General features: G+C 47.9%; 5 protein-coding genes across 5 annotated transcripts; 1 reads left to right on the top strand and 4 right to left on the bottom strand.

Moving 5' to 3' along the window:
• Positions 1-8,328: 8,328 nt before the first annotated feature.
• F5891DRAFT_1183670 (uncharacterized protein) lies at positions 8,329-10,526 on the bottom strand (the record flags this gene model as incomplete). Its single annotated transcript, XM_041366332.1, has 6 exons — positions 8,329-8,996; positions 9,046-9,394; positions 9,443-9,487; positions 9,539-9,610; positions 9,675-10,328; positions 10,389-10,526. 6 exons carry the CDS (start codon positions 10,524-10,526, stop codon positions 8,329-8,331), a joined length of 1,926 nt encoding a protein of 641 aa, XP_041230582.1.
• A 279-nt stretch (positions 10,527-10,805) lies between these two features.
• On the top strand, positions 10,806-12,339 carry F5891DRAFT_1183669 (uncharacterized protein; the record flags this gene model as incomplete). Its single annotated transcript, XM_041366331.1, has 6 exons — positions 10,806-11,055; positions 11,106-11,177; positions 11,233-11,286; positions 11,340-12,011; positions 12,061-12,168; positions 12,215-12,339. The coding sequence occupies 6 exons, from the start codon at positions 10,806-10,808 to the stop codon at positions 12,337-12,339; spliced, it is 1,281 nt and encodes a 426-aa protein (XP_041230581.1).
• Positions 12,340-13,625: 1,286 nt separating this feature from the next.
• Positions 13,626-15,038, bottom strand: F5891DRAFT_1183668 (uncharacterized protein; the record flags this gene model as incomplete). The annotated part of the gene is made up of 4 exons (XM_041366330.1): positions 13,626-14,246; positions 14,293-14,481; positions 14,534-14,736; positions 14,783-15,038. The coding sequence occupies 4 exons, from the start codon at positions 15,036-15,038 to the stop codon at positions 13,626-13,628; spliced, it is 1,269 nt and encodes a 422-aa protein (XP_041230580.1).
• Positions 15,039-15,529: 491 nt separating this feature from the next.
• Positions 15,530-16,233, bottom strand: F5891DRAFT_1183667 (uncharacterized protein; the record flags this gene model as incomplete). Its single annotated transcript, XM_041366329.1, has 3 exons — positions 15,530-15,628; positions 15,687-15,995; positions 16,048-16,233. 3 exons carry the CDS (start codon positions 16,231-16,233, stop codon positions 15,530-15,532), a joined length of 594 nt encoding a protein of 197 aa, XP_041230579.1.
• Positions 16,234-16,452: 219 nt separating this feature from the next.
• On the bottom strand, positions 16,453-19,728 carry F5891DRAFT_1183666 (uncharacterized protein; the record flags this gene model as incomplete). Its single annotated transcript, XM_041366328.1, has 7 exons — positions 16,453-16,728; positions 16,796-17,625; positions 17,682-17,873; positions 17,920-18,314; positions 18,366-18,859; positions 18,912-19,574; positions 19,624-19,728. The coding sequence occupies 7 exons, from the start codon at positions 19,726-19,728 to the stop codon at positions 16,453-16,455; spliced, it is 2,955 nt and encodes a 984-aa protein (XP_041230578.1).

Here is a 19,728-nt window from a genome sequence, read left to right as displayed (position 1 = left end):
TCCTTGAGGCACATGTCAATCAGGGTTATAAGATCATGTGCATTGACCAAGCCAAACACCACGGAAGCTGTGATCATGAGGGATTCTGGAAGCTACACGTGAAGTTAAGAAAAAAATCAAGAATATATATGTGAGGGCACTGACAGCATCACAGCCCTTGGTCTGGAGCCAACCCAGCAGAGCTTCCTCGGTCTGTTCAATATCGAGAAAGTGAAATATTGGAGCTGTTGGGCACATATCAATAACGCCTGGACAAATCTTACTTAACATGTTGAAGTTGAAGGGAGCAGGAAGGGGACATTCTCATGGGGGTTGAATACTTACACAATCTATACAGTTGAGCGATGGCGATCAAACTGTAAATCAAAAAGAGGTTAAAGTAGTTGCAGCAATGGCGATCAAATTAAAAAAATTTGCTATGCGGCCATCGTTTGTAAGCAGTGTATGACAACCAGAATAGGGTAATTCTAACCTTTGGGTGGGCAATGATGATTTGCTGGTTCTTGCTGTGGCGACTGTCATGATGTCATAAAAGCTTGCAGAAACAGACTAATGTACATTTAACAATGCAGTGATCAGATGAAATATTGGACACATGGGAGATACAACTGTTAAGTTACACAACGAGCACACACTATTTCTTTGACCAGGAAACCTTTGTTTGGGAAACCTTTGGCCGGGAAATACGATAGACATCAATCTCGCTGTACATTGCACCTTAGTCGCAGGACATAATGCACATTCTGAGTGAACTCACGTTAAAAGACACAAATTCCTGAGAGTTTGTCTGAATGTCTGGATGTCAGGATCATTGTGCTGTTGCAAGAGCATCGGACCCGTTGTAGAGAATCATGCCTCTCATGGCATGATATGGCAGTTTTCACCTAGGAGTATACAGCATGAACTTGCAGCATCATTCTGTGTGCTATCTGCAGTGATTCCTATATGACGCGCAGCTTTCCCGCGCAATGCGATGTATACGCGCGCGCACGTTCCCGCGCTTGCGCACCCTATAGCGCCAGCCATCCAGAAGCATCCATCCACTGTCCACCAAGCTCCCTAGTGCGTATATTTCTATTTCTCTCATTGCATATTATTCCATCTTTATTTTTATCATGGACTCTCACATATATATATTTTTACATACCTACTCGGTAGCGCTTCAGCTCCGCATGACCGCGCTTAGGCGCGCTATATAAGCGCCAGCAGTACATACTAACTTACTTTACCTCCCATTTACCTATTACTACTTACTTACTACTTAGGAGAACATAGTAGAAACCTATTCCTTTAGATCTCGCGCTCTCACATCTCTTGCATCATATTATCACTTAAGTCTAGTCTATCTATCATTTCCGCATACGCGCGCACGCTTTCCCACGCTTCGCGCTAATACGCGCGCGTGTTCCCGCGCCTTGCGCGCACCTGCGCTTTCTCGCGCTTCGCTGAAGCGCGTACCTCTAGATCTTCGCAGCGCTCGCTTCCCCTAGGGTCGAACGCACTTGTCTCCTCAAGTAACGCAGACTAGGCAACGCGCGACCTCACAACTTTTTATAGATACTGTCAGGAGCATCATTTGTTCCACTCAGTATTGTTGTTTCTACACCGTCTCCTTTAATTCCATGAAAACTTGACTGGGAGACAGATGTGTGGCCAGCAAAACATGATAGTTCGGGCGATGGGAGAGTCTTTTCAGTAAGACCTCATAACACTGATGCAGCAATTGAAGTCAAAAGAAAGACCGGAAGACTAGTACACATACAGATGACGCGAAGAACGCCATTGCCTCCCACGGTAGGTGTGGAGCATTGCGAAACTTTTCAGGTTCTAGATCGGCAATGGTCAATTCAACTTGGCATGTCTCCGTAGGACGGAAGATGACGTGGTGAACGATCTCCTTAGCGATCTGGTGAATCAAGAATTGATAAAATCCATTGTCCTGCGAGGAAAATAAGAGTTTGACAACGAATGGGAAGTCGGAGAACTCACGGAAAGTGGGAGCACATGTGCAAATGGTCTGATGAACATCCGAATGCACTCCAAGATCTTATCCGTCAAAACATCACCATATGCACCATCCACGAGGCCAAAGCCTGCGCGAGAGTCAAGGGTGTCGTTCAGCCTGCGCCTCACATCGTAGTTGAATTGTGAGAACCACGGAGAAGCCTGCTATGTGATAAGACAAGTAAATGAAACAAAGAGGACACATACAAGTTTCAATATTTCATCTTCAGTAATAGGCTTCTTTGTAGTTCTGGACATAACTAGAAATGAATCAATAAGTGTAGCAGGTATTAAGGAAACGACCTCCTACCCTTTTCCAAGGTCGAAGGATTGACATTAGACCTGATCAGACAGAGGGGCCAGAGTCGGTGAATCACCTCGGTTCTCTGGTTACATTCGTTCTTTTGGACGATTAAGTGGGGATTCTCTGTTGTCCCGCAGCAGATCGCAATCCTTATCAGGACTCGAAGATGGGCAAGTGGATGTCGCCAATTGTCGTGCATCTTCATGACCTTCTGGATGCTGTGGTCTGTAGCACTGGCTGCTTGAGGTTCAGCGGGTGTGGTTGCATTTTGTTGGAATTCAACGGCGTTGCTTGGGCCTGTTGCGATGTCATTTGCGGACTCGGAGCAGATCCGAGACTGCACGTATATCGACGTCCCCTGGCCCGATGCAGTAAAGATATCTGAGAACGCAATCAGGTCGTCATCAGTAATCTTATGGTACCCAGTAGGGTAGCGTGCAAGACGAACGACAGTGCAACCAAGAGGGTTTGTCTCATCAACCTAAGAGCGTGTCAAGTAAAATATAGTTTTATTGCAAGGTGAACTTACATAGTGGTATAGACTATACACACTGTTCTCGCAGCTCACCACCATCAGACAAGGCAAATTCAACAGCGGGGCAGAGAAGTCGAGCTAAACATTTGATTAGTAAGAAAGCGGGATGCAGTCGCTGTTCAACATACGAGCAAGACGTAGCAAGGAACATCAGTGCGGGGGTTCAAGAATGGTGAGGCATGCAGCATGGGCGTCCCAATGTAGCCCACAAGACACAACTGCTCTCTAAGCTTTATAGATGTCAGTTTTACAGCGTGTAGAAGGTAAAATACTTTACATTGAGTCGGGCATGTGTCGGACACTACACCCATAATCAGATTACACCTTCAAGACATTCATACAGTACTTACATATAGAGCATATACCATTGGCAGCGACCCCACCACTAGATACCCTACAAAGTCCACGCTCATCGATGGGTCACCCTGGAAGAAGTGATAGTTAGGTTCATTCAGTGAACAATGAGAAGAAAACAGCTTACGGAGGAATGGATTACCGTGTCAATCGACACGTCGTAGATATAGTAGTCGTGGCTCAAACCATGTGCGCTGTGAAGTGGAACAAATAGGGACATGGACATGTTGTTCGAGAAGAGAGAATGGCGCCCTTGATACTTATAGTGTGCCAAATTAGGTCGTCGCTGGCCCATTAGTGTGATTGAGGAAAATAAACCTGTGCCATCAGTATCATTGATAGAATTCACAATCGATGGCACTGCTCAAGTGCCATTGATCGTCTTTTACGTGTAAAATAATAAATATTGAAATGCGCCATCGGATGGGTATGCGCGCTAGTTTTCATAATCTAATTCTAAGTCGCTACCGTACATCCCATCAAAAGCAGATTCTAGTGATTCCTGACTTGTGCTAAAGTCTTGATCAAAACATCGCAAATCATCTTCATCGTCTTCAAATTCCCTGTCTGTGGCATCTTCAGTATCACTCTTGACCTCTTCTGCGATAGGGCTGCCTTGTGATTCGGGAAGCGAGGAACGATGGTGAGAGTACACGTGTCCAACCCCAAGGCCATAATGGAAACGCATGAGCATGTCACGATCTACAAACCTTAAGAATGATGAGCCTTTTCCATCACATGTAAAGAGTCGTGTGACCACACATACCAATTAATATAATACGCGCGCCAATCATGCTTGTCCCCCGCTAATGCTGACATTCCGGATCCATCAGGGTGCCTCTTGCAGCTGTTGAAAGCAGGGATGATGTGGCTGCCCCTCAGGACATCCGTAGGATTGAGAAAGTCAAATGAGTGCTCGTCCATCAACAAGGGAAAGCTAACTTGGTCAAGTGTTGCTGTGTCCCAAGATGACACCTGATCCATGAGCTCGTACCATCGGACCCATAGAAACTCCATTCGAATTGGAGTGTAATCCACGAAGCCGGCTCCAATGTAGATTACATTGACGTGATATATTCCAATAACCTTACCATATATGAATCGGTGACCGTGATATTCCACAGGCACCTCGTCCTCAGTCCAGAGAACCATCACATTGCAGTGTGAGGTCCGTGGATTTATAACATCTTGAGCTCTTCGGACATTGTACGAAGTGTAGTTAAACCTCGCAATGTTGTGATGATACATGCGGTCGTCCTTCAATATGACCGTATTAATATCTGTTTCTTCTCCCAGCCCGTGACAAGAGTCGTGTTGATCCGACGTAACAAGTGTGTCTTGAGTTTTGGGACGAAGTTCTATAGAGGTGGTGTGTAAGATATCAAATATACCGACACAACACATACCGTGATAGCTGGGTCTCCTTGATGGAGACGTAGATATGAGCCAATATGTACAGGGGCCTTCTGTGATAATCCAATATGGTGATGGATACATGGACTTGTGGCTAATTCTGTAATTTCAATGTGAGGGCGTTCAGTCACTCTGTCACCAATTCGGCGAATTTGGGCTTGACGGCGCTCAATCCGAGTGAGCTGTTTGACAAATAGTTTGCGATCCATACGACAGTATCGAGCCTTCGGCAAACGATGTTCAAGTTCACCCTAGGAAGCTAGTCAGTGCCACCTGGAAGTCATATGTCACAGGACTGACCGGTTCAGTACTATAGGAGTCACATGTCCCATAGCGGCGGATTGTGTTGACATAGTCCCCCAAGGTGTGGAACTTGTATGTCCGAAAATTAAACACCTTCGGGTGGTGCGAAGGCTTAGCAGGGTGGTTATGAGCAGCCTGCTTACCCTTTTGCATCGCAGCTGCACGTCGAGTATGGGCTTCGACTTCCTGACACAGTTCGCGGGTATCGTATCCAGGACAAACACGTGCATCGAATTTGCGGAATTGATGGCCGACTGCCATTGTGACTTGGTCCATGATTTCTAAAGTTAGATCTGAATGCATACGGAGCTTGGCTAGTCCGTGCCAATGCACCATGTTAAATAACAGCGTGAGAATGGTCGTGTTGTGGGGTTCGGGGAGGAGCCCATTGAAGACAGGGATAGAACACTTCATTACTTCAGTTAGTAATTGTCTGATGTCATCAAGGAGGTTATACCTGGAGGAGATCTTCGAAATTGCGAGCCGCCATTCTCTTCATCTCCAAAGAGTTGGCTGCAAACTTGCAGATGGTCGCTTGGCCGAACGTCGGAGTGTCCCTGTATCTAGGGACAGAGGTTAGGTTCGAAGTGATAGTCGGCGATGACACAGCGAACCGTTTGTCTAAGACATGAACAAGACTTTTGTCGTGCGCCACAATTATGCGCAACAGGTGAATGAACAACGACTTCCATACACCAATCTCAAACTCGTGCAACAAATCCACGACCAATGCAGAGAAGATATTGAAGCCCAATGGACCAAGGCGGTCTGAGAAGGAGTTCTGAGGCAAAGTTATTGGGGTTTTGATGGGAAACGGACATTGTAGACTTACTAATGTTGGTACCCAAGACTGTTCTTTCAGTATATGTTCGACTGCCACACTGCCAACTGCACGATCCTGCTTATAAATTAACTGGCGCGCGGTTTTCACCATTGTAGCCCTGCTCGCATCATTGCGAGCTAAGGTCTCGCGTTGTCATCTATCCATGGCCCGTCCCATGTTCTGGATTCGGTCTTTAGGTATGAGGCAGCGAGGGCATGGGCAACAACCCAGGTTTCTGACCGTTGCTATCAATACCCTATTCAAATGGGAGATTAGTAAGAGTTGAGTGCGAAATGTGCAGAGACGGACTTTTTAGGATAATCAGCCGAATAGGTGAATATTCTAGGGTAGAACCGACGTGTAATGCCGTGAGCCCCTTCAGTAACATTTCCCAACTTAGTCGGACAGCCAAAGGTTGAGAATCAACCCAGTTAGGCGGGCCATCCAGCGTGGGCCCATGCATGACTGAGCACGGATGAGCCCACACATAATTCAGCACCCATATTGGCGGGTGGGCCAGGTGAGATTGATAGGATGAGTGGGCCGATTATCATGGGACACAGGTACCAGGCCTGACAGATAGGCCCAACAAGTTTTTCTTCGGCCCACACATGTCATCTCGGAAAGGTCGGCTAATTGTTTTCGGCCCAAAATAATATATACATATATGATCTCGCAGGGGCCGACGGTTGCATGCATATGATTTCGGGTCAGTAACATCGGCCCAAGGCGATGGGCGCATTTGATCTCGGATGGGCCAGCCGATCATTTTTCGGCCTATATGATTTTGCTACAGGCCGACAGTTAGGTGCATGTATTGAATCTCGGGAGGGCCGGCCACATGTCGGCCCAAGGGAATAGGTGGGCTCATTTAAGCTCGAAAGGGCCAGCCGATCATGTTTCGCCCAATATGGTCTTGCTATGGGCCGACGGTTGAGCGTATTTCATGTCGGAAGGGCCAGCCATACATCAGGCCGAGGCAATAGGTGGGTGCATTTAATCTCGCAAGGGCCAGCATATCATGTTCCGGCCAATATAGTCTTGCTATGGGCCGACGGTTGAGCATATTTCATGTCGGAAGGGCCAGCCATACATCAGGCCGAGGCAATAGGTGGGTGCATTTAATCTCGGAAGGGCCAGCATATAATGTTCCGGCCAATATAGTCTTGCTATGGGCCGACGGTTGAGCATATTTCATGTCGGAAGGGCCAGCCATACATCAGGCCAAGGCAATAGGTGGGTGCATTTAATCTCGGAAGGGCCAGCATATCATGTTCCAGCCAATATAGTCTTGCTATGGGCCGACGGTTGAGCGTATTTCATGTCGGAAGGGCCAGCCATGTGTCGGCCCAAGGCAATGGGGTGTATGATTTCGGAACAACTGGCTGACTATTTTCGGCCCAAGAAAATATAGGAAGAATGCGGTTGGCCTATAGTTATTTCGACCCAACTTGATGCAAAGGTGATCTCAGCAGGGCAGTTTCATGTGCATTTTCAGGACTGCCAGTCCAGCCCAGTGAGTTGTACGCGGCAGTATGAATGCGGATCTTGGAATGGCTGACAGTTAATCCCAGTTATTCATACTCACAGTAGAATACCCAATTAAGCTTGGAAGGACTTACGGAGTGATGTTGGGGGCAAGAAATATGTATTCAGCACTGGCAGACCTGACGGCAGGGCTCAGCGTCAGATGAATATATATAGGCGCATTATCATGTGATGTAGGATACAGGAGAATCTCGAATCTAGGAAGGTTGAAGGATGGCCTAGCTAGTTATAATTGGCCGAAGGAAATATAGATTTGATTACAGAAGGGATCGCTATTGGGTTCAGGTAGTGTTGTATGGCCAGAAGATCATACAGAAGGGCCAGCTTGTTATCTTGTAGCTCAAATGAACATACCTACGATTCCCGGAGGGGTTAGGAATAACGGAACTCGATTTTGGGGCCGGATATATCTGCGATAGTTTAGGATAAGGTAACGGATAGAACACAAATCGATAAATCTGATACCGGAAGGTGTTACAAATGGGCACATCGGATGTCCAATCGGTCCGGTAGAAAATAACAGTTGGGCCGATCAGATATGATGAGCGGCAGCTGAAAGCAGTTATTCAGGACATGAGTGTAAATCTAATTGCGTCGAGCTCGCCTCTTCCAGAGTGTGGCGGAAGGGTAGTGGATGGGGTAAACATCCTTCAACCTGTGTACTATTCGAGTGAGAACGTGTTATGCATAGCTATCATTCGGAGCAGGAAGTAGTGATGAACGGTTGCTGATACGGGGCCTGGTGAGTGCATGAATGGCCGAAGTGTAATATAAAGCAGGAACGGTATGTACCCATTCATAACACATTCCAGTGTATCTATGTATCTCCTGGATTCGCACAAGGTGACCAGGGAACACTCGTGTGCCATTCAATACTGTGCTTATTAAGAACTCATATCTTTCTGCGGCATGATATCCTTGACACTTTCCAGTGGCGCTTGACTTCAATATTAAAAAGGTGAGCGTTGCCAGGTGCAACAACGGTATGTAATGAAAACAAGTAAAGACAGTAATACGATTATGAGTGTCAGGATCCGATACCTATCAATTGGATATAGTTGAAAGTTCACTGCAGAGCTCAACGCATGCATCCGCATCAACCGGCAAAACTGCAGGATCCGGAGTTTCGGCGATGTGTGCAGCAGATGCAGAAGTCCCGACATGGCCGTGGACACCAGTCAAAATGGACGCATCCCACGTGTGAGTCCACTGTCTACCGATAGCAGAGATGTTAGGATCGTCATCGTGATTAGCTAGCCAAGCCGGAAGGTGCACATTCCCATGGTGAGGGGGAGCATACGCAGTGGTGTCGATCCGAGGACGGTGTGCGGTCAGATCATCCATATGATCCCGAAGGGACATGGTTAAATGTCCGAGCGATGACGATGTTGCTTTCCATTCCGAATCCGAGTATCTGAGTTTTCGCTCCAGTACGTCCAACCGCCGCCCAACCACCTCTTCCATCGAATCGAGTCGTTCTTCCAAATTATTAACCCTGTCATTAGTAGCGAGACCATCAAGTCGCCTGCCCAGGTCTTGAATGCTCTGCAGGATGTCCCTTGCAGTCGGCTCACATTCCGCAGGATTCACGAGTGCTACTGATTGTCCTTGGGGCTCGACGGACACGGATGAGCCCATTGTTGGGATTGGCAGAACCTCTGCTTGAGCCGGCGTGACATCCATGTACTTCGGCTCACCCGCCAAGGCCAAATCTGAAGCTGCTTAAGTTTTCTGTACCATTGGTGCCACGGCAACACTCACCTTCATGTTCTACTATATCGTCCTCAACTACAGACAATGACCGATTGGGCGGCATGGGCGTCTTCTGGGACCTAGTATTAACCACCGTCTTGTTAATAACTCGGGACTTCGGAGCACGCGACTTGGAGCATCTGGTAGGATTGGCAACTGCCTCGGCTGCCATGGCCTTGGCTTTCGCTTGCATTCTCTCCCGGACACCAACTCCGTTGATTGCACATGTGACCTTCATTTCATCACAATTAGCGCAGGCAAGTCGAATGCATCCAAATTTCTTGTCCGGAAGGACAAGACAGGGCACCCCCGATTTGCTACACTTATCACACTTCTGCGGGTGGTGATGAACGGAAAACTTTGCATGTTTTAGCTAAGATTGGTATGCACAAACTCACTGGCTTACCTCTGCTGCCGTGGCGATAGCAGAATCCCTACCCCATTCAACGGGCTGTCAATATCAAAGTCAGAATCGGTGGTAGGTGGAATGGAGTTAACACACCCTGGTCTCTGCATCCCAGAAACCTCTCTCATCGGCCATCTCGGTCGAATCTGAACGTTCCAGTGCCACATTCTTATCAGAGGGAACAATAAGAATGGTGGGTCACCAGTGCCTGAGCTAGGATAACGGGACTTACCTCTATGACAGAGGTGATGTCAGTATGCTCATTCCGGTCGTCACCCGATACATGCTTGCTTCTCTTCTGACTCGACTTGCCCAACCGAGATGGAGCATTCGGTATGTTCCCCAATTTCACCTCTTCCGCGCTGTTATCTTCTGCCTTCCTCTTCTTCCTGTTTCCGGCCTTTGGTGCTGTCTTAGCGTTCTTTGTCCCTGGCACAAATAGGTTATATTTGGAGGGGATAGAAACTGCGGACACGGGAAGCGGGGTCAGAGGTTCCAGCGCCATTGAGGTGGGAGAAGGCGATGGCGGTGCAATTGCCTGTGAAGGACTATTGACAAAGGCCCTATCTATGGGAAGAGGAGACAAGGTGGGTGGAGGCGCTATGGCCAACGGTGCAAAATGGACGGCCGCATGAGTTCCGGACGATGTCACCGGTTCAGAATCCAAAAGAATGGGAATCTCATCTGCTGCGCGAGAGCGGTAGTTTAGCGTCTTGTTGAACCGCGGGTGACCCTTGATTCTCAGATCATTGTCTATCACGGATGTCCAATCCGGCATTGTCTGAAAAGTGCCAGCCTTTGAGCACTCTCGCACAACAGCAGCGCATGACAGTAGCTGCGGGGAACAGGATGTCGCATTCCCTCCATGAAGTTTTAAGTCTTTCGCCTACGGCGAATGTGTTAATATCGATGAGATAATGAAGTGCGAGCAAGAAAAAGTACTCACCACGTGTCTGGCAATCTCATCCGAGATTCTGAGGGCCTCTGGATAGCCAGACTCCAACAACGTGCACCGCTTGATCAGCAATTGCATGGCCGCCAGCGTAGTATCCAGCGCTTCATTAGCTGTATCAGCGGGTGTCATGATGAAATTAAAAAAATAAAATGTTGTAGGTTAATGGGTGTTATGGTATAACGGAAGGAACAAAAAGTGGACTTTGAAAAACTTGCACACGGGTCGGGATTTATATTCATGAGTCAGTTGTGGCTCTTTCCGAGTGCTGTTGATGCACGACCCATGGATTTCATTATGACGTAATAGTATGCCACATCTACCATTGTTCCACTACATTGAGTTACCACAGTGGCACCGGTCGATTTGTATTGCAATCATCATCGACTCCCTTCATCGAACCAGACCATCATGACCTTCAAAAAAGTTAGGTTTCTTACTCCCGAAGAGCCATATCTTGGCGATATCGCCTCCACCTGCTCTACCTACAGCAGCGATGCCAGCGAAGATGGTCCGGTAGCGCTAGGGCGTGCTTCTGATAAGGGTCTGATCGACTGGTTGGGCTCTTACGTCCCATTGGAGTTGTGGACTCCTCCTGCATTGTCGAGGAAACCCAGGATGAAAGGAGTTGTCGGATTGGAAAACTATCCGAAGTTTAAAAGTAAGAACGGCTTTGTCTTTGCCGGAATACTAACAACGGTGCAACAACAGAATACGACTTGACAAAAGAGTTTCTTACCGACCACGAAAAGCTTAATGATTTGTTCGCACAAAGGGATCAAGGTGAGTTCGTTCATTCGAGAGCAATGATTTTCACTCACCGGACAATGCATCATAGTATACGACCTTTGTTTCAACGGCCACTTCGACGAGATAGGGAGTATGCTGGCCGGTGAGTCTCCCATTAGCCCAAAGGTTCTTTCATCACTCAACAAATGGTGCAAGACATGTATGCTATGGAATGCCGGCAAACATCCGGAAATGTTGCCCGGACTCCGCAAGTAACTTTACCCGGAGGGGAATGTTCCACCTACGCGGAGACAGCACCCGGAACAAGGTATGGCGATTCCTATGACTGCGGATGGGATGATCCTAGTTCGGCCGAGTCAGCGGAAGATCCCTACGACTGTGGGTGGGATCGTCATATGGATGATCAAGGCATCCCGCAATCATGTGGGTCGGCGGAAGATGCTTATGACTGCGGTTGGGATCATCTTATGGATGATCAAGCCATCCTGCAATCGAGTGAGTCGGCAGAAGATGCCTACGATTGCGGATGGGATCATCCGATGGGTGATCAGGCCATCCTGCAATCGGGTGAGCCGGCAGCAGATGCCTATGATTGTGGGTGGGATCATCCGATGGATGACCAGGCCATCCTGCAATCGGGTGAGCCGGCAGCGGATCCCTACGACTGTGGATGGGACAACCATATGAATGCGACAGAAGCCTCTTCAAATGTGACGGAGGAATATGTTGGCATAGTAGCATCCGAAGATGGAGGATCGGCAGGGGATGATCCGTATGACTGTGGATGGGCTGCCCCGGAAGTCAGCAGACAAACTGCCACCGGCAGTAACGCAGTGAATGCATTTGCCTCTTCCGGTGAGCAAGCAGGTAAATGCTTCCATACATGTATTGTATCATAATGCCTGATTTTCTGTAGAGCATTGGCCGAGGTTGCTAGAAGACAATGAAACAAATGTCTTCAAGCATGCAGAACACTCTATGAGGTCTGCGATCCGAATCTTGCATGACATTTGGCCTAACAATAGTAAGTGTTCAGATTGTAGAGCGACTGCCGTTGACATCTTCGGTAGTTCATCACAATGCAAACAGCATTGCAACAACTGCCAAGCATGTCCTCGACCCCATGTTGATACCGACTGTTACGCACTCAAATAGATCTGTTATGCGGAGCCCTAAGAGGGGCGTCGTCCGCTAACGTTCGTGACATAACCGGAAGGGTCCGGTGTAGCGACTGAGACTGGCGACGACAAGTCGGCAGATATCAGAGACGTGCGTGTCACGTGACTTCTAAGACGGATGTCTTCAAAGTCACTGATGTTCTCAAAGTAAGGACAGTCTTGTCCGAACGATGAGTAGTCGATCGAGGTAGACTTAGGCGCGATGAGCACATAAGAAAAGATACTAGAGACTGAAGCTGAGGGGGCTTCAGAGGGAAGTATGTTCGAGGGAAGATTGAGTAGATTCAAGTTAGGGAATCTAGTACAGAGTGACCGACTACTTATACTAAGTGGAAAGGGTTAAGGGCAAGGCTACCGTACTGTAGGTAAGGGCAAAGGGGAAACGGAAAGGGTATAGGTACGCTGGTAGCAGAGCCTGATTAGTGATGTGAGGTCGAATGCGGAATGAGACCGAGAAACGTTGGAACGAGCCAATGGTAAATGATACAATGCACAGCACGCATGAGTCAGAGGAAAGATAAGACAAGATAAGGAAAGCCACATTGGTGGCACGAGTCAGAACGAGTCATAGCCCGAAGGCACGTGCGCACGTTGGTGCGATAGGAGGGGGATGAGGGACGGGAACGGTCCCGAGGATCCGGTCAACGGATAGTCGGTAGAGAAGTACGAGCCGGAGGCATACGAGGGCGAGGACGAAGGGGAAAAATGATAGGGGGGCCATGTAGCCGATGTTACTTGTAACACCAACCTCCTTCGGGACTCAAGGCAGTATCGGGGCTCACATGGAGGCAAGAAACAGAGTGGCGGAACTGGGTGAGGACATTGCAACTGTCCACCATTTACTCAATGTCCACCGCCACATTATGACACAGCTGGATGTCCTGATAGCAAACTGTGCAAAGTGACCTGCCCATGTAGATAATATATCATATCCCGAGAAACAAATAAATGTAGTATATATTTATATCACCATGTGTGTACATATGTATGTATGAAGGCCGAGAGGGCCAAATAACCGCTCAAGTTCCCTCATGTGTAAGCAGATCATCACGATCTCGGATATATATATATGTATTACAGGAAGGAGGTGTAATGATTTCAAATAAATCAGAGGCAAACTTGGCTTGACAAACCAAGCATACCGACCGCACCATCTCAGAAGCTATGACAATGGCAATGTCGGAATTCCAACCAATGATGAAATCGTATGGTCGGCAACATTGTGATATCCTCAAATTTATACATTTGTAAAATATACGGATATAGCGGGTACACGAAAGGGATTCATAAACATTCAGTACGATTATGTCCGGTACCGAACAAAATCAGCCTGATTGTATCTGGCAAGGTGGTACATAGCGAAGTCGGCCAAATTGTACTTTGCATACTCTGTACGGGGAGTTCGAGCATGGTTGTGCACGCTATCCCGCATAAACCAGGCCCATACAATTCTATCGCCCTCACTAACCTGGATGCCGTGCCTCACAAGTCGGCCAGAATAGCTGACCATGACGCCCGGATTATAAGCTAGATCAATTCCTAAATTTGTCAGATTCATGACTGCGTTGTCATAGCTTCCGATAGAAGTAAGAATGTCAAATCCTTCCGGAGGGCATTTGGGATCACGATGACCCGGCGTGTCTCTGTTGCATACAACAGCGGCACCGGTATATGCCGACGCCCAATGTTGCAAACAGCGGTACATCTCATCTTGCCCTTGCTCCACTGCCCAAAGCCCAAGTTTAACATGAGTGGACATCGAGGCCCAGTATAATTGCGGATGCATCACCCGAAGGGCAGCAGATGACAGGAGAGCCGGCCGCTGCATATCCATAATTGAAGAGAGATTGCTATCGCCTTTAAGGGTACCCAAAACTTCCGGTATGAACCTTTTCCCGGGATCCCGAGATGGTGGGCCTTGACACTACTGTCATTCAGGATGACGTGATTACAGCGAAACTTGTGCTCACCTCCCGCCCCTGTTGGAACCAGCAGGGAGAAATATTGATGCACCCGGGAATCAAACCAGGTTCCATGGCTGCGCGGAAGTTGGAATTGTTGGTCCGCCATTTGCTTGTCCTGCCGGTTGACTCATTTCCGGTGGTGATGCTTTTTCTCAACAAGTCCCCCATACCGACTGTGGCAATGAACATATCTCGCTTTACGTGCTTTGGTCAGTGTCATGTCATCTTTGAACGAATCTCCGCCCACCTGCAGAGACCAATTCAACGCACCCGGGAGATACCATAGAATGATCCGGTAACCAGCGTCAATCACCACCGATGGGCTATCTAAGAACATGCGTTCGGCAGGAGGAAACTTTGCCAACAATGCTTCTTCACAAGCGTCATTCAACCCTGACTCCCGTTTGGCCAAGGCCTCGTTGTACCTAATGATATCGATATCCAATTTGACTACATCTGTCAGAGCAGAGTAGCAATAATCAATGCCTCAACTCACTGGGATGTTGATATGCTTCCGCCAGCACAAAGGCTAGGTGTCCGCAAGCAAGCACAGTTTCAGGATCGAGTTCCGGAGGCGTAGGAACAAGAGGTCTCCCGGCAACATGCGCGGCGAACTGCTGCTCTACCCATTCACTTGCTATGTCGACGGCATTCAGAGCCCAATCCCGTGGAATGAATGACGTTGTGTGCGTATGTAGATCACTCTCAGCCAGTTTTTCATGGTAGGTAGTCCAATACTCATCGGATATCATGGTGGAAGCACGGTAAGTCCTGCAAGCACAGCTAGCATCTTATACAGATAATGTCCAACCTGCGGTTGTCTTTATGATGTAAAATATCACACTCCTCAATATTATTGATAGCAAACACGAGGCATCCGGGGGTATAGGAACGGCGCGTGTCATCCCGTTGTAACATTTTCATAGATGCCGGAGATAGGCTACATAATATTTACATACAAACGAATCACTTTACTACACATAAAATTCGCTTCCGTGACTATTTACATAATGGCTCTGCGTCAGCGTACAAAGGGATGTAACTCAGGGAATGGATCTCCACGAGGGGATGTTCCTATCCGACCATTGTTGTAATCCTGCTCCAATAAGGCCACGGCCGCATGGGACGCTGCCATTGTGTCACGGACCTCGTCTACCGGCTGCTCCAGCCGATTCATTGCATCCACAGCTGCTCCGGTGGCCTCGAGCTTACTGACAAGGAGGTGGCCAAGGTCGAGACCGAGTCAGGTGACTTCAGTCCGGAGCACTTGAAGTTGTTGAAGCAGCGGGTCCTCACTGCGCGGGTGGATGATCGGTTCAGGCATCATCAACCCCAAGGCAGGCTGATTATTTGTGCATAACAATCAGCATCTATACTGAAGTATATTCAGGATCACTTACCCGCTGTTTGAAGTGCTCAGCCGTTAGGTCCTTCACCTCGGCTACCGAGAACCGCAGAGGCATTTGCATAGGCAAATAATGGAATGCGGCTGTCCAACAACAGTGCCGGTATCTTGGAACAATGCGATGGCCAGATATTGCATCGCCAGCATCGTCATGTGGACAGTTCCAGAAGTTCTCAAAGAGATTGATGCAATCACCTTCTGTTTGGTAGGTAGCAGCAAGCCAGAGAACATTTCTGAGATATGTCGGCATACTTGTATTGATATTCATAGCTGCGCACATGCCGACAAACGGCGTCACAAACCGCTGGAACTCCAGATTAGTCAAGTGGTCCGCACAGGATTGGAAATGAACTTACATCCACTTCCCAAATCAGGTGTTGAATAAATGAATGCCGGTAAGCGCTTGATGGGTTCTGCTTTGTCATCTGGGCGATATGGATCGCAGTGAATCTGGAGGTGGCGTATTTGAACACATGGGCTGCATCCCAAATGGACAACGCGCCGACACGAGACTCAGAGAGTGCAGGAATCTGGTCGGTCATGATTTCTGATATGATAACAACAGTAGGGAGATACAACCGGGCCTGACCTCCTGGTTTATATGTGTTGTCGGAGATTCAAAATCCACATCCGGTAATGTAATTCACAATGAACAATTTCCATTGTTCAAATGATTGTGCCCGGACCGGTAGATCTAATGCATCCTGAATGACATATATTATTTATGCTACGATCAACTAATAATACTATACATTCAACAATCAAGCATTTATTGTGAACTTTGGATTTGCCTTTAGAAAACTTGCACGTGCATGTTCGGCCAAGTCGTGGTACATGTGGGCCTGCCGAATTGCATAACATTTGTGCCCTTCTGGGAGTGGATCGCCGTTGTGGGTGATGCGTGATAACCATGAGCGTGCCTTGTGCAGGAAGAACTGCACAGTCCAACCCATTTCATGGCCAACCAGTAGCAGTTCTTCCGACCACCGATCACGCAATGCTTTCGTGCAAAGCCAATGAACCCTGTAAACTGTGCCCTGTCATTGATGGGTTAACATAATAAGTGAACCGTTACAGACATTCATTCATCCAATCGCTGCTGACAGAATCTCCCTGAACATCAAGAGACCAGAACCACAGAAGCGTGGAGTTTCTTTGTCCCTGAGCATTGGGATCGGCTACAGCGGCAGTAGCTTTGAGATGACTTCTCTCCATCCGGAGATATTTCTCTAAGAGGTTGTGAGCTTGTAGATTGCCGAGTTGCGCCCGGCATTTCAAATAAATCATTGTTTGCTGTCTGATGACCCTTTCCACCGAATGTACCTGAGTCCACGCCCTGGTTGACTTTGCCTGGGATTTGGCCGGATGAACTGTGGCGCGGAAGAGCACAGCCTTATCAGCTAGCAGAACTTGGATTGCTTGCAGGGTGTCATTGGCCTGCCCTTCCCGAAGTGCAACTTCCTGACCCACAAGGTGGATGACGCCCAGCTCAGTACACCTTTTGATGCCAATATTCGATGGGAGAGGTATAACCACCTTCTCGGGACGGAAGAAATTGCATTGAGGGACATGGTCGGAATCATGGTCACTCTCGGTAAACACGTCTCCTTCACCCTCTGAGTCATCTATAAATTCAACCTCGAGATCTCTGATATCGTCATCCAGATCAAAGTCTTCTCCGAAATGATTGACTGCCGTGGTTGTAAATTCATCTATCCTACTTTGCAGCTTTGTACGACGTCTCACTATCTCCAGGAGCTGCATTTCGGTGGAGTGTTTTCCCAACCTCCGGATGTCGATCAAGAGAGATATTTGCAGCTCTTCTATAGTGATACCGGATGCGATCCACGTAGCAACACCGCATTTTGCGTGCCCTCCTCCGTTACCGGTCCAAGAAGACAGTAAAGCCAACTCTTGCTGTTTCCTGGTCGGTGCTATAAAAATTTGATCACTGATGGTGCAGATCGGACGTATATCGGCCGTGACTCACCCTTTTGCAGCTGGACGTCGAATATGTCCATTGCCGATGGATCCGTGCTTTGATGCAATTGTGCTTCTCGATCTTGTTCCACCCAAGCTTCGACCATGGCAGAATCCACGGTTTCATTCAGCTTCTCAAATGCCGTCATGCTTTCGGACACTCCCTTCACTGCTTCTCGATATTTCCGACATAGGAAACCACCTGGAGAGCGTTAGTATTAGATATGTAAGGAAGAATATATCTCAACTCATTCTGATCATTTTCATAAAATTTGAGTCGTTCATTTGGTAGTCAAGACATTCCTGTCGATGGGGAGTGGACATCCCTCTCACAGAGGGAGATATGATATTCAGGGGCGCCCACAATGTCTCCATGATCTCCCCGTCGATCCTGGCTGCCCCTGTGATGAAGGTGGATGCATACCGGACATAGCATTTGTCCTGATGACCATGGACATGCCAAAGTCCTATTCCCGGAACTATCTCCATACCGGCCGGAATGCTCAAGTGTGAACTGTCATTTACCCTGCGCCGCAAAAATTTGTTATATTGGCAATTAACGTCATAAAATGTCAAAGCTTGACTGAGTCCATCGGTATTATGGCTCAAAGCGTGACATAGAGCGTAGTCCATGTTCATGTGTCTAATCTCCGATGTGAGGTTTTATGATAATGAGTGACATGCGTGATCTTACCTTTCGCCTTTCTGAAAATCGACAATAGAATAGGGGACAAAACAGCCATGTCGAGCACATGCGCAACCACCTATTCCTGTAGCTTCCAGTTTGTGTCGGGAAGCATTTGCTTGATTTACAGCCCGATGGTTGTTACATTCCGACATGTGCGCATTTTCTTTGGCACCAGCAAGATGCATCTTGTATTGTTCTCTGGTCACCATGAAACACCTTCCATCGGTCAACCATACTTCATCTTCCGGACGAGTAGGATGGAGATGTTCTGCTTTAAAATTACCATCCATCACTAGTGATCTGGCGTATATCCAATCCGGATGGTTGCTGTCTCTTTCGGCTGGCTGTGGTGCATTGATACCGGGTTGCGGACAGGTGGGGCAAAATAGGGCAAGTTCACCTGGATCCGGAAGTCTTCTCTCGTGAGCAAAGCCATTCCATTTCAGAAGTTTCAGTTGACGCCATTGCCTTCCAACCCGCATTAATTCCCTATACCGGTCCTGTCCGGAGGTCAGTTAATACGATGATGACCAACCGGCACCTCAGACATACAGGGACTAGATGCGGAAATGTGCTAGATGTCATTCGCCTTAATTTAGAGTAGTAATTCATAGCAGACGTCCCGCATTCCAAGTTGTTGAGGAGAAAACTATCCAGTACAGAAAATGTGAATGCCGATTTGGGCCGACTGAATGATGCCGGAAACATGCCCATTGCAAACAGCTGCCTGTCCGGGGAAGCGGCATTTGGGCATTTACAATACCTGATGAGGAGCGAATGGACTCTGGATTTGTCAATAACTGTTGTGCATTCTTTTGCATGTAGAAATGGCAGCTCCAGTGTTGCTGAGTAGTCAGAGGACAGTTCGCAAGTGGGCTCTTCTAAGTCCTCCCATTCATGGATATCCTTGAGACACGGACACGGAAGCCCACTATGCCCCAGATGAAATTCCATATCGATCTTCGTCGATGATGTCGCTTCGAAAAAGCTCCCGTTCCATTTGCTTATTTTGTGAAATGGCAATTGTCTATGCTCATCTTGACAGCATTTGATGCAAAACATGGGATCACCGAGGCAATCGTGGCACCGGTACACCACCGAATCTGCATTGCATAACGAACAACACTTGTTCGAAGGCGGAGCCTCCCGTTCTAGAAGGACTCGAAGGTAATCGTCCTTCCGAGCCATCCATTCCCGGAGATAATCGTTTGGGCTCTGAGATCCTGGTCAGCTTTGAACGGGTGAAGAACACAGAGTATCATACCTTGGTCTTTTTTTTTGCTAACAACACGTTAAGCGAACCAATAGGGCCATGATCACTCCAGTCTGCATTATGGAAAGTGAAGTCGGGTGTGTACTGAGGGAGCAT

This window comes from Suillus fuscotomentosus (genome assembly GCF_016647785.1).
Source record: "Suillus fuscotomentosus strain FC203 chromosome Unknown F5891scaffold_8, whole genome shotgun sequence".
In the NCBI taxonomy this organism is placed as follows: Eukaryota; Fungi; Basidiomycota; class Agaricomycetes; order Boletales; family Suillaceae; genus Suillus; species Suillus fuscotomentosus.
The sequence above is the reverse complement of the archived record's forward strand: the minus strand, read 5'-3'. Positions and strand labels throughout refer to the sequence as shown.